This window comes from Rhinopithecus bieti, unplaced genomic scaffold (assembly GCF_001698545.2).
Source record: "Rhinopithecus bieti isolate Rb0 unplaced genomic scaffold, ASM169854v2 scaffold_17861, whole genome shotgun sequence".
Lineage (NCBI taxonomy): Eukaryota > Metazoa > Chordata > Mammalia > Primates > Cercopithecidae > Rhinopithecus > Rhinopithecus bieti.
This window is the reverse complement of record NW_016809830.1, coordinates 68,085-93,227: the sequence shown is the minus strand read 5'-3', so window position 1 is coordinate 93,227 and position 25,143 is coordinate 68,085. Positions and strand designations below refer to the sequence as shown.

Below are 25,143 nucleotides of genomic sequence, written 5' to 3'. Positions count from 1 at the left end.
TGCAGAGTGGATTGAAAGGGAGAGTCCGGCCACAGGAAGTTTATTTATTCTGTTTTAGAGGTCCAGGTGAGAGATGCGAGGGTCTGAACTGAAGCAGAGGTGGAAGAAACAGAACATGGGAGAGAGAACAGAGCTGGTAAACCTCTACTTTTAGATGGGGGATTGGAAGTAGACAGGTCAGGATACCCATCCTGATTATAGCAATTTAGGGATCATTCATCAGGAATAACTGTGACTTAACTTTCACTGCCTCCTCTAGCTTCTATGTCTGCTTCTGTCTGTTTGTGCATTTGTTGAGGGAGCTGGCGTTGTTACTGGTGGAGGGTGTCCAGGTTCTTGGCGTCTTGAACAAAGAATTGGACAAAATGCACAAAGCAAAGAATGAAGCGACGAAAGCAGATATTTATTGAAAATGAAAGTACACTCCAGTGGGGGAGTGGGTGGAGCAAATGGGCTCAAGGGTCCCCTTACAGAATTTGTGGGGGTTTAAATACCCTCTAGGGGTTTCCATTTAGTTACTTGGTGTACACCCTATGTAAACGAAGAGGATGAAGTAAAGTTACAAAGTCATTTACTTGGCATATGCCCTATGGAGAGGGTATTTCCTGTCATAGCTGAAGTGTGAATCAGCCTGTTTGTTCCCTGCCTCCAGACCCTATTTTCCTGCCTCAGTGTGTACAAGGAACTGTGTAAAACGTGGAGGACAAGACATTTCGCTTACATCATAACTCATAACATGTTACAACTAGGAGGAATTTCAGAGATTAGCTCAGCATCTGCTAGGGGTTGTTTTTGTAGTTGATTAAAATTGACTTTTTCAGCTCTTGGATGCTTAAACTATACCCATTTTTAAGCCCCCCAGAACAATTCTGAATAGGAATTTTCAGGAGACATCCTGAAATGGAAGGGGCAATGCTACTGATTTTACATTTTTAATTGAGTCTGTTTTGCAGTTATTAATTCACTTCATTGAATAAAGACCTCCCTGGGATTAAAAAAGTCTTCTAACCAGCCTAGACTATGCTTCCTGAAGTGTAATGCAAATGAAAGAATAGTGGAAAGGTTTTCTGAGGCCTTAAAGCTGTCCTGCTTTTGTTAGGAATTAGCTTTGTGTCCTTAGGTAATCAAGTAACCGCTTAGGGTGTCACTTTCCTTTTCTGTAAAATGGGAGGTTTAAGCAGGGTTCCTTTTTTTTTTTTTGAGGACAGAGTCTTGCTCTGTCGCCCAGGCTGGAGTGCAGTGGGCCTGATCTTGGCTCAACCTGCAGCTCCGCCTCCCAGGTTACGCATTCTCCTGCCTCAGCCTCCCGAGTAGGCTGGGAACTACAGGCGTCCCCCACACGCCTGGCTAATTTTTGTATTTTTAGTAGAGACGGGGTTTCACACTTGTTAGCCAGGATGGTCTCATCTCCTGCTCGTGATCCGCCCGCTCGGCTCCCAAAGTGCTGGGATTACAGACGTGACAGCCACCCGCGCCCGGATTTTTTTTTTTTTTTTTTTTTTTTTTTTTTTTTTTTTTTGAGAGGGAGTCTCACTCTCTCACCCAGGCTGGAGTTCAGCGGCGCAATCTCAGCTCACTGCCATCTCCACCTTCCGGATTCAAGTGATTCTCCTGCCTCAGCCTCCTGAGTAGCTGGGACTACAGGCGTGTACTACCATGCCCAGCTAAGCCTGTAATCCCAGCACTTTGGGAGACCGAGGCGGGCAGATCAGGAGGTCAAGAGATCGAGGTCATCCTGGCCAACATGATGAAACCCCGTCTCTACTAAAAATGCAGTGGTTCTTAATTTGGGTTGCACACTGTAATCTCCTGGAATGCTTTAAAAAGTCCTGATGCTTAAATAGTACCTCCAGAGCTTCTGATTTTATTGTTCTGGGGTGAATCCTGGGTTTTCTTTTCTTTAAAACCTCCCAGTGATTCCAGTGTGCAGGTAGGTCCCACTTAAAGAAAGGGGGAAAAAAGCCTTAATAGTGGGCTAACTGAATTGTACTTCTGTGGGTAGATTTGCTCCTCAAATCACAGTGCACAAATAGGGTAAGCCTGACATTAATTGTGGAGCTGTTGCTACATAGGAAGCAGTATGCTAGACAGTAGGGAGGATAAAATCTCTACTTAATAGACAGTAGGGAGGATAAAATCTCTACTTAACACAGTCAGAACCAACAAACAGCCAGGCGCAGTGGCTTATGCCTGTAATCCCAGCACTTTGGGAGGCTGAGGAAGGCACATCACCTAAGGCCAGGAGTTCAAGAGTAACTTTGCCAACATGGTGAAACCCTATCTCTACTAAAAATACAAAAATTAGCCGGGTTTGGTGGCGGGCACCAGTAATCCCAGCTACACTGCAGGCTGAGGCGGGAGAATTGCTTGAACCCGGGAGGCGGAGGTTGCAGCGAGCCGAGATCCCGCCAATGCACTCCAGCCTGGGCGACAGAGATTCCATCTCAGGGAGGGGGAAAGACAAACAAACAACAAACTAAAAACATAGGTGAAACTCTTCTCCTTTGGAAAAGGTCCATTTCCCAAAAGTGGTGTTCTCTTTATTTCTTTGAAAATTGATGAGTGTGGTAACGTGTATCACCTGAATTTTTTTTTTTTTTTTAATCTATGTGTTTTAACAGGAGGATCTTTCCAAGAGCAATGTGGGATGAAGTGACTGTTGTGGTTGCTGAGGGACTTAAACTGGCTTTTATGGTGAAAAGGGATGTAGCAAGTCAGGGAGGCAGAGGGAGTAAGTTGCAGTGGAAAGACTGGTATTCAAGAAATGACTATAGACTAGTGAGTCAGGAAAATAGGGTGCAACCATCTTAAAAGGGCTCTGAGTAAATAGGGAGTTTGGATTTAATTCAATTAGCCAAGAGGGAAGATGAGGAGAGTAGCAGAATCAAAACTGTGCTTTAGAATGAGTAATGTGGATCCATAAATTAAACAGGAAGAACAAGGGATACAACAAGGTTTGCAGTTAATTAGAAGTGAGGTGAAAAAGGACTGAGCTGGATTATGGTAGAGAAATTGCAAAGAAAGTGACATTTAGAAGGAAGGCATTGATCAGTGCTCTCTAGTTCCTAGCACAGTGCCTGGAATGCTCAATATTGGTTGAATGAGTGACTCAGTGAAATTGGGCCATATGAAGTAGAGAAAGATTTGAAACATGAGGAAATATAGAAAGCACTAAAACTCCTTTATTCAAGAGTTTGATATATTGAAAAAGGAATGAGGCAGTGTGAGTTAACTCAACCACAGTCTCACTTGTAAGTCGTTTCTTTCATGATATATTTACCAGGATCCAGGGACTCTCTCTGAGCTCTGCAGGAGAAGAAAATGAATTTATCAGCTCCTCTGTGTAGAGGGGAATGGATTCATGAAAACTAAACTTAAAGAGATGGATTTGTAGACTGGAATGCCATATAATTATTAAATGTGTCAACAAACTAGGAAACTTTTCTGTCAAGGGTAGTACATTCGCTAATGATAGCAATTCATACACCCAAAGATTGCTTGATTAAAAATGGAAATTTAGAATCAGTAAAGATTGTTATTTTTCAAGAGCTATTTCATGAAGCCGTGCTAGCTGGTATCCTCTTTTTTTAGAGTGAGTTTTCCAAACTTTTCCAGGGCCCACCTCCAAAGATTCTGGTATAGTAGGTTTGAAGGCTTGAAGAAAGCCTAGGACTGTGTGTTTAGCAGGTCCTCTGGTTAATTCTCATGATCAGGAAAGTCTGGTAAACTTTACCTGAAATTGTTTTTAATCTTTAAGTAGTGGCAGATCCTGGACTGGAGTGCAGCCCAGTGGTTTTGAGTAGGGCTAGTGGGCTCTTGTAATTGTTTCTTAGAGTGAAAGGTGTGACCCCTTCTGCTCAGCAGTTTGGATACTTGGGAGACATGCTTTCTCTAGGCTCAGCATATGTCTTAGTGACTCAGCAATTGAAACAAATCCATTTGGATATTTTCCTGCTTTTTTAATGTAGAGAGCTGGAATAAGTTTGGCTATTAAAATAAATACAGTTACTGTATGAATTTTATTTTAAGGTAACTAAATAATAGATAAGAGAAATTGATTCCTGGTAGAATTCCAATTAATGAAACAGAAAGAATGATACAATTTGTATACCACCATTTTGCAATTCATAATGGAAAAATGGATGTAGGTGGTGATCATCAGTGACTGCTAAAATCATTAGGTGAAAACTGATGGACACTTTATACTTAATGAAATAGACCAACACCTGAACCCATGACCAGCCTGATCAATACCAAGAGTGAGACTTTATGTTCATCTTGATGTAATGCAGAAGGAAAGAGAGAGCATCCCTTTTAAGTATTCTTTAAAAAAAAAAAATCAAACCCTAATCTAAACCTCTAGTTTACCTGTTTATTGGAAATACACCCAGTGAAGAGAGGAATATGTTAAACCATATCTCAGGCATAAATCAGTCAAATCCAGAATACGGGAAATTGTATAGCTTTGCTACTTTCAAAGTATGGTTTACAAATCAGTTGATGTCTCCTGAGACCTTGATAAAAATGCAGATTCTCAGTTTCTGATTCAAAATGCTGATTCAAAATCTGCATTTTAACAAGATTCCTAGGTAATTCTCTTGTACCTAAAGTTTAAGAAGCATTGTACAGAGCACTGACCTAGTTTTTTAGAAAAAAAGACAAAAAAAAGAAAAAAAAAAAAAAAAAGGAAAACGATTACAGTTTAAAAGAAAGTAAAATGTCATGTATTTTTTATATCTTGATTTGAACAAATTAACTGTAAAAACATGTGATAAGTAAAAAATGTGAATGTTCTATATAAGATGATGGTATAGAGTTATTGTTAAAATTATAGATGCAATGTTATTGTGATTTTTTTTTAAAAGCCCTTAACTCTCAGAGAAGATACATACTGAAGAGTTTAAAATAATCTGAAGCATGGGAGTAGAAAAGTATAGTGAAAGTACAATAGTCATATACTGTTAATTTTGAAGCTAAGTAGTGGGTATATGGGGATTTACTATACTGACTTTTGTGTAAGTATAGTAAATGTAAGTATTAGTAAAAAAAAAAAAAAAAAAAGGCGTGGAGTTGTAGTTTAAAATGGCAACGTTAAAGATGACAAATCAACTTTTAGTGTTCAAGCAGCTATGAAGGAAAACTCAAATATGGAGGCCTGCAAGGATAAATTTACAAAATGAATAATGTAAAACTATGAAACCCAAAGGGAGGGATTGAAACCAGCTTTGCAAAAATCATAACTGAGAAAATTATGACAGTGAAAGATACAAGACCTAGCTGATCCCATCTTGCTTCTAACCTCTAAACTGTCCTTGTTCATTCTTGGGCGTGAAACCACCTTTGCAAAATTATGACTGAGACAACGAAAGAGATCTAAACTGTGACTCCTTCTTACTTCTAACCTTTAAGCTGTCCTTGTTCATTCCTGGGCATAGATTGAACTAACTTTGGGAGGATCTTAGTTTATGGTTTAAAACAAAGACGGTTACAGACTTTCCCAAAACAAACCTCCTCCTTGCCTAGACTGCCATTGTAGGACTAAGAAATTATTCACAAGATTAGAAATTACAGTTTAGGAGTCATGCAGCTGGAGGCTACAAGATTCTGACCCTCCCTAAACTGAAGATCAGTGCTTGAGATATTTTGCAGACCCTGCTCTTGATGGATCAGGGGACACTACCCAGAGCGATTAACTGACTCTTCTGATCTTTTAGCCCCCACCCAGGAACTGACTCTGCAGAAGAGAACAGCTTTGACTTCCTATGATTTCATCCTGGAGCCAACCAGTCTGCACTTCCAATTCACTGGCCCCCTACCCACCAAATTAACCTTAAAATCTCTGATCTCCAGCCAGGCGCAGTGGCTCACTCCTGTAATCCCAGCACTTTGGGAAGCCAAGGCGGGTGGATCACCTGAAGTCAGGAGTTCAAGACCAGCCTGACCAACATGGAGAAACCCTGTCTCTACTAAAAATACAAAATTAGATAGGCATGGTGGCGCATGCCTGTAATCCCAACTACTCGGGAGGCTGAGGCAGGAGAATTGCTTGAACCTGGGAGGTGGAGGTTGCAGTGAGCCAAGACCGCGCCACTGCACTCCACCCTGGGCAACAAGAGCGAAACTCCATGTCAAAAAAATCTCCGAGCTTTCGGGGAGGCTGATCTAAGGAGTAATAAAACTCCGGTCTCCCGCACAGCCAGCTCTGTGTGAATTACTCTTTCTATATTGCAATTCCCCTGTCTTGATAAATCAGCTCTGTCCAGACAACAGGCAGGGTGAACCCCTTGGGCAGTTACAAAATCATGTCTGAAAATGTTCTCAGTTTCATAGCCATTATGTCAAATCAAATGCCATGTATTCTACTTGAGTAATTCACAGAAAACAGGAAACAATGTTTCATTACAAAAAGATGTTGAATATATGATTTGCTTCTGGGGCCTTAAGTGTAGAAGGACATTAAAATTGGCCATCATTGGCGGGGTGTCATTGGCTGGGCGCCGTGGCTCATGCCTATAATCCTAGCACTTTGGGAGGCTGAGGCAGGCGGATCACTTGAGGTCAGGAGTTTGAGACCAACCTGGCCAACATGGTGAAATGCCGTCTCTACTAAAAAAATTCAAAAGTAAGTCCTATGATCCCAGCTACTTAGGAGACTGAGACAGGAAAATCACTTAAGCAAGGGAGGGAGGTTACAGTGAGCCACGATTGTGCCACCTGGGTGACGGAGCAAGACTTCATCTGAAAAAAATAATAACAAATAAAAAATTTTAAAAATTAAATTGGCTGTCTAAAAGTGCAGTGCCTTGTTACTGCTATTCTTTGCAAATGAATTAAAACTTGGACTGCCACATCCTAAGTGTTACGTAGATTTACAGCAGTTACAGTTATCTCACCTTTAAGGCAAATATTTTTAAGTTGCTAAGGCTAATGTGTATAATTTTAAACCTCAAAGATGAGACCTATGAAGTCCTTGATTCTACATGTGTATTTTAACTCAACTACTCCTTAGTAGCTAAGACTTCTACCAGAACAGTTCTCTCAATACTCTTAACATTTGCTGTGTGTTAGAATCACCTGGGAAGCTTCTAAAACTGACTCTTGCCCAATCCTCACCCCAAGAGATCTGGATTGATTGGTTCAGTTCAGTGATTCTCAGAACTTAGCATACATAAGAATTATCTGGAAGGCTTCTTAAAACACCAATGCTGGGCTCACGCACAGTTTCTTTTTTCTTTAGGTCTGTGGTAGAACTCACAGTTTGCATTTCTACCAAGTTCTAAGTGATGCTGCTGCAGACAGCACTCTTTGAGAACCATTGCTCTAGGTTTTTAAGCTACGCAAGTGATTCTAATGGCAGCCAGGGTTGAGAACTGAGAGGCGCTTGCTTTGTAGTGTTAGCCCTGTGATAAAGTGAGCTGGGAGTTTTCAGCCTTTTGGTCCAACGAACTGCGTATATTCAAATTGTAGACAGTAAAATTGATATAAAGAGATAGCACCTTGTTGGTTTTAGGTGGTGTTCCTTCACCATTAATGTGGCAGACTAAGAGGGGTGACATTAATGGCCAGACAAGAAACCCTGGTGAAGAGTAGAACAGCTGTGTGAAGTACTGTGGCTTGCATAATTTTGTAAGGAGGGCAAGTGAGAGTGAGTAGATTCAGAAATTAGACTGAGCTGATGGGACCAAAACCAAAGCCACTCCTCTGACTTCCTCCAGGTGGACTGGAGGACATATCGTTTCTGTCTTGGGTTCACAGGCTTAAATGAGACTCAGTATTATCAGCGGGAAAAGAGATGTAAAGAGTGTGCATTATAATCATCACTACAGTTGAATGCAGATTTCTACTGGAAGAACTCCAGCGTAAGGAACCCTGTTTTTACATTGCCAGCTCAGTTCTCATAGTATAATCAGAGGATTCAAAAGTTCAGTACAACTTGCATGTGTGATATCACTCCTGTCCCCAAAATTGAAGAGTACAGGTTTATCATAACTTTAATGATTTCAGCTCTTTTCCTCTGAATTTTTTTTTCTTGGACAGGCTTCTTTCGAGTCTCATTGAGCGACCATTACCATTTCTAAAAGGGAGACATTGGACTAGATCTCAGGGATTCTTCCTAACACTCACATGCTAAGATAAACCATTTAGAGTCTTAAAGTATATATGACTAATGATAGTTTTTATGTTGATATGAAAAAGAAAGATTTCTTCTCATCATTCTGGATGTGGGGCAGTAGTAGTGGGTGAGGGAGTTGAAGCCATCATTATCTTACCTGCCAAAGATGTGTGAGTGTGAGAAATTCAACAGTTACTTGTGAAATGTTTATTTCTCCACATGTTTTGCTTTCCAAAAGTATTTTAAATCAACTATGCTACTTAAGGGGTGCAGTTTTATATTTTGCTTTAAAGTGTTGATTTCTTTTTTATGTGTGATCCAGTAAATCTTAATCATTAATAGTGCCTTTCAGAATTTGGCTACTCATCTGGTATAACTATTTCTGATGGCTGGGAATAAAGGAAGAGGACGTGCTGCTTATACCTTTAATATTGAGGCTGTTGGATTTAGCAAAGGTGAAAAGTTACCTGATGTAGTGTTGAAACCACCCCCACTATTTCCTGTAAGTATATGAACTGTTGAATTCTCATAGTGTGTTTTTTCATTTTTCAGAGAATATTAAATTCTATATAGACTTGATATATGATTACAGTATCCTCAAGTATAAGAAAGTAAAGGAGATGTGTTTCACTTACCTTTAAATATTTTCATGATCTGCTTTCTTAAAATATAGAAAACAAAACTGTATATGTTTTTCTATTAATATATTTAGTGCTATGTGAACCAGTAAAGAATTAGTTTTCAATTCTTACAACTCCTGTTGGTGTTACTGATAAATTCCAATATGAAAGGGAACTTAGAACCATTATAAAACCTAATGACTTTTAAAACTATTATTTTCTTTTCTCAAAAAAAAAGAAAAGAAAATAATAGTTTTAAAAGTCATTAGGTTTTATAATGGTTCTAAGTTCCCACCATATCGCACCTTCACTTAATGATTTTCTTCTCGTCTTGTATCTATAGAATTTAAGTTTGCTCCTTAGTATGCCACTTGACTTTGTCCCCTACTGAACTTTTTTTGCTTATTTTAGTGTTGTTTTAAAATTTAGTGAGTATGCTACAAGCTAAATTTGCATAATATATAATGTTTTCACTTTATGTTTAGTTTAGAATGTATCCAGTGATCTAGATATCTCACACAAGAGGTCTCTGCTTTTTGCTGTTGATATTTTACCTTTTGATATTCAGTGCAGCATAAAAACAAAGACAAATATCTCAGGTATTGGCATAATGTCACTTTACAGTGATTTTTAAAACAAGCTCTTTTCCATGTATGAGGAGATTACTTCTAAACACTGGGGATGTTAGTACATAGTATTTCTTTATACTTGGAATAAAATTAAAATTCCTTACCACGGGGTAAAAGGCTCTTCCTGATCTCTCCGTTTTGATGTCTCTCTGACCCTTTTTCTACCACTGTCCTTCTCATTCCTCAGCTACGCGGGCCTCCTTATGTCCTCAGGCCTTTGGGCCTGCTGGTTCCCCACCATCTCTTCTCTTTGCATGGATGGCTCCCTGATTTTATCGCAATCTCTACTCAAATGTGACTTCCCCAAGAGGCCACGCATGCTCACCCTGTGTAGATTCCACCTCCATCCTCCATGCACTGTCAGTCACTTTTCCTTTACCCACCTTCGTTTATTTTTATGTCATTTATCACTATGTGAAATTGTATGTCACCTCATTTGTTTACTAATTTGTTGTGTGTTTCTCTCCTAGAATGTAAGTTCCCTGTGGGCAGGGACTTTGACTTGTTTATCATGGTATCTTCTATAGTCTAACCGTGTTGGGTACTCAATAAGTAGTTGCAGAATGAGTGTATATATTCCTAATCAAATTTTGAAAATGTACCTTATCTTTATTCTCTGAAACCAGAAATGTCTTTACTATGTACCCTAGAGATCCACTTGTTAATGAATATATTTGTGTAAATATATGCACACATACAAATGCATATTTGTGTATATGTATATGTGTGTATAATTTTAAAAACTTGAAATGCAGCTTCAAACTCCATCTTGCCATTTATTCATTCTATGGGCTTATAAATTGTTCACTTCTCAATTTCTTCACTGTAAAAGGAGAAATATTAGTAGTCCTTTCAATGAGATAATGGATATTGGATATTGAATATATCATAGTAACCATATACTAAATGATAGCTGCTGCTTTTTTATTTATTTATTTTCCAATAACACCACCACTAGTTGAGGTTAATAAGGACCTAAAGCAGCTGCTCTCATTTGGGTACCTTAGTTTTCTTTTCTTTTCCTTTTTTTTTTTGGTATGTTAATTTTTTTTTTTTTTTTTTTTTGTGAGACAGACTCTTGCTCTGTCACCCAGGTTGGAGTGCAGTGGCACGATCTTGGCTCACTGCAAGCTTCGCCTCCTAGGTTCACGCCATTCTCCTGCCTCAGCCTCCCGAGTAGCTGGGACTACAGGCACCTGCCACCACACCTGGCTAATTTTTTTTTTTTTTTGTATTTTTAGTAGAGACAGGGTTTCACCGTGTTAGCCAGGATGGTCTCGATCTCCTGACCTTGTGATCCGCCTCCTCGGCCTCCCAAAGTGCTGGGATTACAGGCGTAAGCCACTGCGCCCGCCTGGTATCTTAATCTTTAAAGTAGATAATCACATACGTCAACAGACTGTATGACAAAATGATTATTGGTGTAGTTTTCAGGGCCAATAGGAAAATTATGCATCTTTTTTACCTCTAATATGAGAGCAAAGTAGGAAATGGGTTAACAGGTTAAATAGACTACAGAAGTTCATCTTTTAAGTTGATTATAAAACTTAGTGCCTGTAAAACACAGTATTTCAATAAAACTGCTCTTTTCTACAATACAGATAAAAGGGATATTAAAATACATAATTGATTTGAAAAAAAACCTTTGTCTCTTAATATAAACAGGATACAGATTATAAACCAGTGCCACTGAAAACAGGAGAAGGTGAAGAATATATGCTGGCTTTGAAACAGGAGTTGAGAGAAACAATGAAAAGAATGCCTTATTTTATTGAAACACCTGAAGAAAGACAAGGTACCATATTGGAATCTTTAATTATGTGTCTTAATGTATACAGATGAAACAGTGTTTAAGCACAAGGTATATAATCATTGAATGTTGATTGATTCTATTCAATCAAAATTATCAACCACTTTGAAAAGCATATTTATGTTGCTTTAACAGAAAAAATACTTTAAAGTTTGATATTTTATTTTAGAAATAGCTTTCACAATAATTTTATATGTCCAGTGAAAATTATGAAAACAGGAAAATTTTGAAAAGTAAAATTACCCATGCTTATGTCTAGAGAACCACTATTAATATTTTGTTATATAGTCCAGATTTTTTCTTATGCATGTATATTCTCTTTACAAAATTAGATTCATATTACTTTGTATCTTTTTTCACTCAGTAGCATATTAGCATTTTCACATATCCTTATTATTCTTGGCAAACATGACTTTTAATGACTAGTAGTCTACTCTGTGGATATAATATTATTAACTGTAACTAATTTCCTGCTTTTTAAAGATTATTTCCAGTTTTTTGCTTGTATATATAATGCTGTGATTATTATCATTATACATAAACCTTTATGCATGTCTCCAATTATTTAATATTTAGGTTAAAAAAATTTTTAAGACTTGATTTTGTTTGGTTTATCATTTAGGTATTTGATATGATGTAAAATGTGTGTTCATTAGTGCTGCTTAGGGAAGAAAGGAAACATTATAGTTGGAGAGGGCTCAACAGTCTCAGACTAGAAGTGGGAAGTGGTTTTATAGGAAAGGAAACGATTCCTGCGTAGCTATTTAGCACAGCAGTACTATATTGATTTTTCACTTTCTGCCCTTGATTGTTGAAATTAGAGAGACTGATACCACCTTTGAGTTCTCAAAACAACATCATTAAAACATGAGAAATTAATAGTGTCATCTCATTCCATTAGTATTAAAAATACATTCAATTTTTCCTCTCTCTAGAATAGTTTGAATTGGCTGAGTCAAAAAAGGAAGCCTTGTGTAATGATCTTAGCATGCACTTATAATTATAAGAAGCATTTTAGACAAATTCATTTAATTCTCAAAACATAGCTGCTTTGAGTTATATAATGGTTTGATAAGAGATATTTTATCTCAAAAATATTTAATTGTTTTTGGTTTTTTTTGTAATGGAATGGAGTCTCACTCTTGTCACCCAGGCTGGAGTGCAGTGGTGCAATCTCGACTCACTGCAACCTCCGCCTCCTGGGTTCAAGTGATTCTGATATCTCAGCCCCCTGAGTAGCTGGAATTATAGATGCACAATACCATGCCCAGCTAATTTTGATATTTTTAGTTGAGACGTTTCACCATGTTGGCCAGGCTGGTCTGGAACTCCTGACCTAAAGTAGTCTGCCCGCATCAGCCACCGAAAGTGCTGGGATTACAGATAGACGTGAGCCACCGCGCCCGGCCTAATACTGAAATTTTTAACTTCCATGAATATGTTGTATGCTTTCATCTGTTTGAGTTCTAAAATAAAACTTTTCATTTTAAAGATTTCAAAAAGACCAAATGAACTAATCAGTATTCATTCTTATTAGAAAAAATAGTAATGCAGGGTATACTTTAGTGCTTTTAAAATTGATCTTTTCTCTATGGTACAGATTTACTTAGCTGAATGTGGTTGTTATTAAAGCACATGTCTAATTTAAAAGTACATCAAATCAGACCAGGTGCAGTGGCTTACTCTTGTAATCCTAGCACATTGGGAGGCTGAGGCAGGCCGATCACCTGAGGTCCGGAGTTTGAGACCAATCTGGCCAACATGGGCAAACCCCGTCTCTATTAAAAATACAAAAATTAGCCAGGCGTGGTGGCCGGTGCCTGTAATCCCAGCTTCTCAGGAAGCTGAGGCAGGAGAATCGCTTGAACCGGGGAGGTGGAGGTTGCAGTGAGCTGGGATTATGTCACTGTACTGCAACCTGGGCAACAGAGTGAGACTCTGTCTCAAAAAAAAAAAAGTGTATCAAATAATTAAAGCATTTATGTGAGTGTTTTAGACAGGGATATTAAAAACATAATTTTGTCGGTGAGGCGCTGTGGCTCATGCCTGTAATCCCTGCGCTTTGGGAGGCCGAGGCAAGTGGATCACGAGGTCAGGAGATCGAGACCATCCTGTCTAACACGGTGAAACCCCATCTTTACTAAAAATACAAAAATTAGCAGGGCATGGTGGCGGGTGCCTGTAGTCCCAGCTACTCGGGAGGCTGAGGCAGGAGAATGGCGTGAACCCGAGAGGTGGAGCTTTCAGTGAGCCGAGATCGTGCCATTGCACTCCAGCCTGGGTGACAGAGCGAGACTGTCTCTTAACAACAAAAAACAAACAAACAAACAAAAAACCATAATTCTGTTGTTGGTCTATGGGAATGGTTGGCTTGTACTTGGATTAAGGGGCACTTTATCTTTGATAACTAGGCAATAAAGTATTTAAAAATATAAGGGTTTTTTTTTGCTTTTATTTCTTTCAGGGGAAAACTCTTGTATAGAAATTTCCAGATTGATACAAGTACATTCTCCCTGAGATCTTCATGTTTACTTCTGTCTTTTTTTTTTTTAATTGTTTTATTTTGTATTTTAGAGATGAGGTCTCGCTCTGTCACCCAGGCTAGAGTGCAGTGGCACGATCACAGCTCACTGCAGCTTCCAAACTCCTGGGCTCAAGTGATCCTCCTACCTCAACCTCTTGAGTAGCTGGGACTACAGGCACATACCACCATGCCTGGCTAATTTTTTATTTTTATTGTTTTTGTAGAGACAGCGGTCTCGCTTTTTTGCTCACAGTGGTCTCGAATTCCTGGCTTCAAGCGATCCTCCCATCTTGGCCTCCCAAAGTGCTGGAATTACAGGCCTGAGCCGCCACACCCAGCTTACCTCTCTTTCCTGATAATAGTGTGCTTAAAAAACACACTCATGTTAAAAATAAAGGTTTTTCTATAAAATATATACATTTATATGTGCATATATAGGTTTATATAATATGTGTATATATGTGCATGTATAAATTTATATAATATCCATGCTATGAGTAAAAAAGAATTGGCCAGATTGAACAGAACCACCCGACTGTCAGAATCATATTCCAGATAGAGATACTGCATGACTGTGCATTCGCCAGGTGCATCACTTGCCACCTGTGTTCTTTAGGAAAGAGAGACTTAAGGGCTACTGTAAATAACTAAATCATGGCCGGGCGCGGTGGCTCAAGCCTGTAATCCCAGCACTTTGGGAGGCCGAGATGAGTGGATCACGAGGTCAGGAGTTCGAGACCATCCTGGCTAACATGGTGAAACCCCGTCTCTACTAAAAATACAAAAAAAACCTAGCCGGGCGAGGTGGCGGGCGCCTGTAGTCCCAGCTACTCAGGAGGCTGAGGCAGGAGAATGGCGTAAACCCGGGAGGCGGAGCTTGCAGTGAGCTGAGATCCGGCCACTGCACTCCAGCCTGGGCGACAGAGCGAGACTCCGTCTCAAATAAATAAATAAATAAATAAATAAATAAATAAATCATTAGACACTAGGACAGACAAATAGGGTGGGAGATCTCAAGACTTCCTGATAGTCAAGTGGCTGGTGGCTCAGGGCATTGAGATCAGTCCTAAAGAACTGAAGGCATGGAATGAACATATTTCATGTTGCAATGTCTTCAAAGTTTGTTTTTAATGTTTTCAGGTAGAATTATAGAAATGATTAGTATTTTGCATCGAAATTTGTTATATAATAAAGGAAAAACACCAATGAATATTATTTAGTGAATTTTGGCTGTAAGAGGATGTAGAGATCGTCCAGTCCAATGGTTTCTAGCTCAAGTTCCTGAACTACAGGGTCCTTTGAGGTAGAAACATGATTCTGACAGTGGTGATGGTGTCATAAGTCATTTTCAGAACCTCACAGCTTAATGGAAATAGTACGTTTACTTAAATACGTCCATAGGTCTGTTACTGAATAAATGGAATTTGGCTTACTAATTCTTGCTATAGCACCCGTGTCCGTGAGACTCAATATAAATTTTTGACAGTATTTTTGGAACAGTTCTTATTGTTTGTGTGATTGATATTCATAACTTTTATTCTTGCATAGAGGTTTTCTAAAGAAGAAACAGAAATTTACTTAAAAAGGAAAACTCGTTTTATCTTAGAATACCATATCAGCCCATTGAACCCTTTTATATATCTAAGATAACTGTGGAATCTGAGTGATCTTATGTTTTCTCTATCTTGAAGTACCTTCCTATTTCATCATCATAGGTATTACCTTATCATTATTCATCAGACATTCCCCAACTATGCTGAAAAAAAGAATAAATATAAAAAATGGGAGAATGATGGAATTGACTGTGCAATTGAAATAAATTATCACTATTATGTCATCATATAGTTTTCCTGTTGCATTATCCAAAGTATTATATCTGTTTTTTAAGAAGACATAAAGTCTTCAGAAAGCCTCATATTTGTAGTTGCTCTGTTTTAATTTTCATTTAATACAATTGAAAATTTCAAAATTTTTTAATTTTCTGTTCATAATGTCCAAAATTGACAGTAAAACATGTTCCACAGTTCTTAGATGAATCAGAAGACAAATGCAAAGAGATAGATAGCTCTCTGGATGCTAATGATGATGATGAAATTGATTGTATAAGCAAAATCTCAGACTGAGTCTTCAGATGACATTGTCTTCAGTGAATTTTCTCAAATTCAAGAATCGATGAGTAAACACTATCTCCAAGAATTAAAAGGAATTATGGTGGCCTTGTACAGTCAATCTGTGAAAAGACCTCATCGTGTAATACTTTGTATCAAAACCTGGAATATCCCATTTGCTAAAATGAGGTGATCGTTTTTGTTTTGTTTTATGATATTTATGCACCAAAATTAATTTGATGTGTTTTGTAACTGGCAAATGCTGAACATAAAGGCAGAGACAAAAATGATCGAAAGGAAATTGATTATATAGACATGAAATTGTTTTTTGGATTGATCATGTTAATTGGTGATTATAAATATAATAATGAAAATATTTTGCAAGTATAGAGCAAAGAAGATGGCTGGGCCATCCTCTCTTCAATAGAAGTATGAGACATGAAAGTTTTTTAAAGTATTGCATTTTAGATATGTAAGTACAGGAAGACTTGGAAGTAGTGATAAGCTAGATTGTTTTTTGGATTGATCATGTTAATTGGTGATTATAAATTTAATAATGAAAATACTTTGCAAGTATAGAGCAAAGAAGATGGCTGGGCCATCCTCTCTTCAATAGAAGTATGAGACATGAAAGTTTTTTAAAGTATTGTATTTTAGATATGTAAGTACAGGAAGGCTTGGAAGTAGTGATAAGCATTTGTAATCTGAAATTATTTAGATGACACACGTATGAGAAAAAGAACCAGAAGAAATGATAAGTTAGAACCTATTAAAGATGCATTTGGAATCTGGGATCAGGAAATACAGAAGGCATATATTCTAGGTTTGTGTGTGGCAGCTGATGCACAGAAAACTGCATTCAAATGACTTTGCCCATTTTGGTTAAATTTAACTTCAAAACCAGTAAAACATGTAATATAAATTTGGATTTGCTATAGTTAATTGCTTAGTAAAATCTCCAATAGCTTTATTTATTTATTTTTATTTGAGACAGGATCTTGTTCTGTCACCCAGGCTGGAATGCAGTGGCATAATCTCAGCTCACTGCAGCCTCTACCTCCCAGGCTCAAGCGATCCTTCCACCACAGCCTCCCAAGTAGCTGGAATCACTGGCATGAGCTACCATGCCCGGCTAATTTTTGTATTTTTTGTAGAGATGGGGTTTCACCATATTGCTCAGGCTGGTCTCAAACTCCTGGACTAAATCCACATGCCTTGGCCTCCCAAAGTGCTGGGTTTACATCCTGAGCCACTGTGTTGGGCCTAGTTTTATGATTTTTAAGTAACAGCTTTACTGAGACATAATCCACATGTGTAAATTTACTTCTTGAAGTATACAATTCAGTGACTTTTAATATAGCTACAGAGCTATGCAGCCAACACCACTGTTTAATTTTTGTTTGTTTTGAGACAGAGTCTTCCTCTGTTACCCAGGCTAGAATGCAGTGGCATGATCTCGGTTCACTGCAACTTCCGCCTCCTGGATTCAAGTGATTCTCTTGCCTCAATCTCAGTACCTGTAATCTCAGTACCTGGGATTACAGGCACACGCCACCACACCTGGCTAAATTTTTTTGTATTTTTAGTACAGATGGCGTTTTACCATGTTGGCCCAGCTGGTCTTGAACTCCTGACCTCAAGTAATCTACCTGCCCCAGCCTCTCAAAGTGCTGGGATTATAGGTGTGAGCCACTGCGCCCAGTCGCTCTGGGATTACAGGTGTGAGCCACTATGCCCAGCCACTATCTAATTTTTTAGAAGCTTTTCGTCATCCGGAAAAGAAATTCTGTAACCTTTAGTAGTCAGTCCCTACTCTTCCCTCCTTCCAACCCGTGGCGCCAGAAATCTGCTTTCTGTCTCTGGAGACTTATCTGTTCTGACCATCTCATATAAGTGGAATCCTGTAATATGTGTCTTTTTGTGACTGGCTTCTTTGACTTGCCATAATGTTTTCAAGGTTCATTCATGGCTTAGTACATATGAGTGCTTCATTCCTTTTTATGGCTAACATCCCACTGTATGGATATATGCCACATTTTGTTTATCCACTCATCACTCGATGGGCATTTGGGTCAGTTCACTTTCGGGATTACATAAGTTATCCTGTCATGAACATTCATGTACATGTTTTGTGTGAACGTTTGTTTTCATTTCTGTTGGGTATGCACATAGGATCATATGGTAACTCTGTATTTCACATATGGAGGAACTGCCAAACTGTTTTCTAAAGTGGGTGTACCGTTTTACATTCCCATCAATAATATATGAAGGTTCAAATTTCTCCATATCCTTGCCAATGTTTCTTATTGTTTTTTTGATCCTAGCCATCCTAGTGGTTGTAACACAGTATCTCATTGTAGTTTTGATTTGAATTTCCGTAATGATTAGTGATGTTGGACATCTTTTCATGCTTTTTGTCCATTTTTGTATCTTCTTTAGAGAAATGTCTATTCAAATCCTTTACCCCTTTTTAATTGAGTTCCAATGATTAGTTTTCAATAGCTATTCTTTTAGCTGTTATCTTATTTATTCTCTGTATTTCATTATTTGAAATTAACCTAAAAATATTTTAAAATACAAAAAATGGTCTATTGTACCCAGAGGAAAAGACTAAAATTATTTTTTTCTGGTATACTGAAGGTTAAAATTATTTAAAATATGGAATCTGTTTTGGAGAAAATTCTTAAAAAGAAGTCGTTGTGTTACAAATGCTAGGAATCTCTCATTTGTGCTGACTTCGTTTTACAGATGAAAAACTTGGCAGGATTGGTTAAAACATTTGACCTGAAGTCAAGCAGTTAAAATACCTAGAAAAACCTGATCTCTTGGTCTCTGATCTATTGCTTATTTTAGTTACCTTTCTGTCATACGTGGTTGTATTATTTGGAAGCATATTTTGACACAGAAGAAAAATCAGTACGTATTTGGTCCCTAATTTTTATCTATTCATCTTTAGTATTACCTTTCGCTTTTCATGACTAACTCCTGAACTACTTTTTATGATGAACATGGCTTCAGGCTTTTGTGTGATAGTGTTGCTTTCCAACTTGTGCTGCTAGGAAAGAGTTTGTGCCCTCCTTAAGGGTGTTTCTTGTGATAAGGTGGACCAGTCTGAAGCAGGAGCCACAGTTATGGCTTTACTGGTTTTGGCAAGCTCAGAGGATCCCTGCAGATTTTTCAGCAGTTGGCATGTAGGGCTTGCAGCTTACTCATTTATGCCTCACATTGGTAACCCCTCGCCAAGTCCAACCTTGCCTACCCTTACCCTTTTTCCCGTTCTCTTATGTACAAATACAGGAAACTCCCTGCATGTGAAATAAAAAATGTTGTCTCTTGTGTTCAGTTATCTTAAAGAAATGGCTTAAGTTCAGGGTTACTTTTGATTTTCCTAATGAGTTCTTTATTCTTTTTTTCTCCTAGATATTGAAAGGTATAGTAAAAGATACATGAAGGTATACAAGGAAGAATGGATACCAGGTAACTGCAAAACGCACAATATGGAAACAATTTTTAAAGGCTGTCTCTCTCACCTCATATTTTTTTTTTAGGCTATGTTTTCTATTTTACCATAGGAAAATTGAGTCTGGTTCTTTTATTGTGATTAATTAGTAATATAAATCTGTTAGAAACTAAGGTGAAAAGATTTTTATGCTAAAACAAGGAAGAGTTGAAGTGCTTTTGTGGAAGTTCTTAAAATATATATATATATGTTTGTTTGTTTTGTTTTGTTTTGAGACGGAGTCTCGCTCTGTTGGCCAGGCTGGAGTGCAGTGGTGCAATCTTGGCTCAGTGCAAGCTCCACCTCCAGGGTTCATGCCCATTGTCCTGCCTCAGCTTCCCGAGTAGCTGGGACTATAGGCGGCTGCCACCACGCCTGGCTAATTTTTTGTATTTTTAGTAGAGACGGGGTTTCACTGTGTTAGCCAGGATGGTCTTGATCTCCTGACCTTGTAATCTGCCCACTTTGGCCTCCCAAAGTGCTGGTATTTACAGGCGTGAGCCACTGTGCCCGGCCCTTAAAATATATTTTTTATAAAAATAGGACAGGCCAAACAAACCATTTGGATTTTCCAATTTAATTAGCCACAATCACAATTGTAATTTGTAGTACCAAGAAGCACAAATACTGTGCTCCTGAGCAATTTTAGAGTATTTGAAGAGAAAAAAAAAATCTTGTTTTAAAGGTATTGTAAGCCAAGCTCATGGATCTTCCTTTCTTTTAAGCAGACTAGTTTTAGTTGTTAGGTTTCTTTTTCAAAAGAACTATATCTAAAAAGAAGCTTTACCTTGGGTATGGACAAGTTGGAAGGGGCCGTAAAGGAGATCTCATCCCACTCATTCATTTTGCAAATAAAAACAGTTGTCATAGAAATAAAGTGACCTGCCAGGCCATGTGCCATTACTGTTAGAACCCAGGTCTTCTCATTTTAATTCACATTCTTTTTATGTCTCTGTCCTTGGTCTTTTATGGAAACTGCCCTTATGTAAAAACATAAATGGCATTAACAGCATTATCGTTTTCACAGATTATAGTACTATCTTTTCAGTGTTGGTAAGGTCGGACACAACTTAGGTCTCGCATTTCTTCCGTTTCATTAGTATTCATCTCTCAAATGATTCTGTTTACATATTCCCGTCATGATCTAAAATGAATAGTTTACAAAAACTAAAATATATTCAAAGCAAAATTTATTTTCAGGTAAAATGACTTGAGATTTAAATGCTTTATAAAATGCTCCAAAATTTCTTTATTAGCAGGCAGTATTTTAAATCAACTTTTATGTTGCTTCAATTTTCTATTTAACTCTATGCTTAAAATGAAAAGAAAGTGACACATTAGAGGAATTATTTAACTGATACAAGCAAAAGTATTTATTGGAGGAAATTTATTTTTGACAGCTATTTATATTTTTAATTTTAAAGTTTTCAGATGTTAGAATTGTTTATTTCATTTTGCATGTGTTGGGATTGTGGTAACATACTTTTGAAAAAAAAATTTGTTGCATAAGAAATATATCAACTACAGAATATATCAACTACAGAAAACTTATGAAATACAAAGTAGTCAAATAAATAAATATAAATAATACTTAAGAAAAACTGTCATAATTCCAGCACCCACAAATAATTACCATAAGATTTTCTTCCCAAAAAATTTTATAGCACTGTTTCAGAGCTATTGTAATAAACTTTTCTTTATAGGAGAAAATATATCATTGTCTGTTATATTTGGATTTTGTTTTTTTTATGTTTCAAGCTAAATTTGTAAAGTCAGATACTAAGGCACTTTATTGTCATTTCCTGGACAACTATTGTGTCCTTCACGTAGTTATATTCAATGCCACTAATTCCTAAAGGAAACTGCAATTTTTTTATTTTTTATTTTATGTACAGATTGGAGAAGACTTCCAGGAGAGATGATGCCAAGAAATAAATGTAAAAAAGGTACATTCACTAATATAATAGTAATTCAGGTAGGAGAAGGTCATTTCTTACATTCTGTTAATATGGACTTGTCAACCCAAAATTATACTCACTGTTCTTAATGCTTTTCTTAAAGTATTTTGTGCCAGGCAAGGGGGCTCATGCCTGTAATCTCAGCACTTTGGGAGGCTGAGGTGGGAGGATCACTTGAGCCCAGGAGTTTGAGACCAGCCTGGGCAACATAGTGAGAACTTGTCTCTACATAAAGTTAAAACAAATATTAGCCAAGTGTGGTGGCATGCACCTGTAGTCCCAGCTACTTGGGAGGCTAAGGTGGGAGGATCACTTGAGCCGAAGAGGCAGAGGCTGCAGTTAACCCAAATTGCACCACTGCACTTAAGCCTGGAAGACAGAGCAAGACCTTGACACTCTATAAGACCCTGACTCTCTGTCTCCCTCTCTCTGTCCCCCTGTATATATAAAAATGCATTGTAACTATTTTGCTAAAGCTTGGTTTTTTTTGTTTATCTTTTGGGTGTTTTTTTTCTTAGTTGTTGCCTTTTCTTTGTGTGTGTCTTATTTTTTAATTTTAAATTTTATATCTTTTAAAATTTCAGTGTTTATTTTACATACAGGGGTACATGTGCAAGTTTGTTACATTGGTATATTGCACCAGGTAGTGAGTGTACTACCTAATAGGTAGTTAACCCACTCCACTCCGTCCTCCCCTCCCAACTTCAGTAGTTCACTGTGTCTATTGTTCCCATGTTTATGTCCATGTGTGCTCAGTGTTTAGCACCCACTTATAAGTGAGAACATGCAATATTTGGTTTTCTGTATTTATTCACTTAGGATTTTCCTTTAGTTGTGGAATTCTGGAGATGCTAAGAAAGACTCTTCAATTACTGTGGACTTTTTCATTGGCATAATTGCAGATTTTTTATTATACTGGCTACATTATGAATCATTACTAAAACATTTTAAAATTGGGAAACCAATAAAACAGAGCTTTATGTTGTATAGAAGAATGCCAAAGTGAATGTTTGCAGTTTGTTTTCCTTTAGTAATTTCATTCAGTAAATAGGTATCTATTATTGCCAGACATTGTGTTGACAGGAATAAAACTGAGCAAAGTGGGAATCATCCTTGCCCTCATGGAGCTTGTAGTCAAATGCGGTAAAATCATTAAACAAAAACACACTGTCCTCATTGGGAAGGGTTCTTTGAGGAAATGGAATTGGAGTTGAGATTGAAGGATGAGTAGGAGTTTACTGAGACACAGTTGTGGGAGAGGAAATAGGGAAATAATAGGTTTGTGAGAGAAAATCAGAAGTTCAGTTCAAAAGTGTTACTTATGGTTCCTTTGAAATATACAAATAGAAATGTTAAATATATTGTTGGACACAGGGGAATGGACCTCAAAATGGAGACTGTAGTCATTATCAGAGATACGATCATTGAGACCAAAAGAAAGGGTGAGATGGTCTAGGGCAGAATTAGATAATTAGAAGAAAGGAGGGCCTAAACCTGAGCTTATAGGAATGCCAACATTTAATGGGCTGGTAGAGGAGACTGACTGGCAAAGAAGGAAACTGGAAAGAGAGAGGGAGGAGGAGAACCAGGAGAGCAGGGTTACACAAGATAGTCTGGTATTTCGGAAGGTGGTCAACAATGTTAAAAGATGTTAGACATTGCTGCTAAGAGGTCAAATAGGATGAAGACAGGAAAATGTTCGCTCATTTTTGACGTGTCAGTTATTGGTGACCTCAGTGAGAGCTTTTTGAAAGATTCGCAGAGGTAGAATCCACATTGGAATGGCTTAACCGGTAAATGGAGCTTAGGAAATGGAGACAGCTAGCATACATGAGTCTTCTTAGAATTTTGCTATGAAGAGTGAAGAGTGAAAAAGGAAGGTAGCCAGCGAGGTTAAGAACAGTGGGGTTATCAACTAACAGAAGAGAAGAGAAGGAATTCCCATTCCCCTTTTTAACACCTTTATTGAGATATAATTGACATACAATACAATGCACATATTTGAAGTACATACACAATTTACATTTTTTGCACGTGTATTTTTATTTTATTTTAAAGATACAGTATATAATCATATTTAGCTTGCATGTAGAATATTTTGAAATATGACAATTTATATTCTGTCTTTTATACTGTTGGTTTTTATTGGGCAAATATATTATTTTCATAATAAAATACCTGTGCATGAATGATACTGGTCATGTCCTAGAGGATCACACATCTGTAGTTGACTTTAAAGCTGAAAAGAATGTGTTCATTTTGGAGGAGTTAACGTTTTCAAATATGTCATCCCTGGGATTCTATACCCAAATTAATCATTAGTAAAAGCTCCCAATGTATCAGGATTTCCATTTGTTAATAAACAAAGCAACAATGAAACTTTGTTTCTCATGTTGCTCTAGTATTTTTTTGTTACATATTGTGTAATTTTTATGTCTTGTTTCTGATAGGCTTGGACTCTTCTTTTTGTTAAGATGTCCTCCATTGATTTACATAGAAGTAAACAGTAATAACAGTAGAGTCAAAGGCTGAAAACAGGTGTTTCTTGAAGAACCAGCTACTGCCATGTGTTAAAAGAAACTATTCAAATATATGCAGATACTTGGTCAAAGATGGGAAAAAAAATTAGTTTACTTACCTGACCATATTCTCTAGTATCCCTTTAACAAAGGTTTATGTTATGAAATTAAATAATTTGATAAAAAAAGTTCTTAGAAAAAGACTTCATGATGTAAGTAGAATACATTCTTAGCTAATGTGTTTTGGCATTAATATTATAATATTTATTGAGATCTTGTTCATAAGTGATGCTATATTTTATTTGTTACAGTTCATATTAAACAGTCTTTGCCCTCAAGGGGGTCAGAGAAAGTTACCCATCATTAAATTTAACTACTACTTTTGTTTGAGGAACCTCACTAATGCATATGTTTGGGAGCTCTGAGCTCAGTAATTCCCTGAGGGGCAATTCAGTATAACACAGTAAATTGTAATTCCATCAGTTATGGGTCATCTACCACAATCTAAAAATTTTCTTTTGTAGGTTAAATGTTAATCTTTAACAAAATTACATCTTCCTGAGCCACATTTTCCTCTTACAAAGTAATTTCTAAGTGTTTAGTTTTATTTTGGAAAAGAACTGTAATACTCTCTGACCACAATGGGACGATTTTGTAGCTTATCATATTGCTTTGGTAACTAACTGGCAGAATTTATATGTGAAATAGTTCTCTACACCCTGCACTTTCAGAATAGCCTCAAAATGCAATATTTTTGATAGGAGTAGAAAAAAGAAATTATGTAGCCCAAAGCCATTACAACATTTTATTTCACTTACATGCTTTTGAATTTTCAGATTCATATGATGAGTGTATTCAGTTTAACTATTGTAATCTTTATTGCAAAGATACTTGTGTGTTGCACTGTCATCTCTTTCACCATTGGCAAATGCACATATTTGAAGTACATACACAATTTACATTTTTTGCACATATGTATTTAAGGCAGACATATTTTTATTTTACTTTAAAGATACAGCATATAATCATATTTGGCTTGAATGCAGAATTTTGAGATATGGCAATTTATCTTCTGTCTTTTATACTGTTGGTTTTTATTGGGCAAGTATATTATTTTCATAATAAAATACTTGTGCCTGAATGACACTGGTCATGTCCTAGAGCATCACACATCTGTAGTTGACTTTAAAGCCGAAAAGAATATTTATCCTGCACTTCCTTTTTATTTTGCACACCTGGTAAGGTTCCTCTGGTTAGAATGAAGTATACTTATCAGTGAAGGAGAAGCCAGTGCAGGTGGATTTGTGGGAGCCTTTCACTATACTCTTGGTACTTGTCTATGAGGCAACATTTTAGCAGTTTT

The 25,143-nt window shown here is 37.3% G+C and overlaps 1 protein-coding gene across 5 annotated transcripts in view; it reads left to right on the top strand.

Moving 5' to 3' along the window:
• Positions 1-25,143, top strand: part of POLR3G (RNA polymerase III subunit G) — a 39,869-nt gene that overhangs the window by 2,584 nt on the left and 12,142 nt on the right. For 3 of the 5 annotated variants that reach the window (XM_017890512.1, XM_017890513.1, XM_017890510.1), the window contains exons 2-5: positions 8,456-8,615; positions 11,028-11,157; positions 19,225-19,281; positions 21,199-21,249. In XM_017890512.1, the coding sequence (XP_017746001.1) occupies positions 8,499-8,615; positions 11,028-11,157; positions 19,225-19,281; positions 21,199-21,249 (355 nt within the window). In that variant the 5' untranslated portion in view covers positions 8,456-8,498. The remainder of the gene's footprint in view (positions 1-8,455; positions 8,616-11,027; positions 11,158-19,224; positions 19,282-21,198; positions 21,250-25,143) is intronic. The other 2 variants (XM_017890511.1, XM_017890514.1) reach the window with 1 other exon arrangement.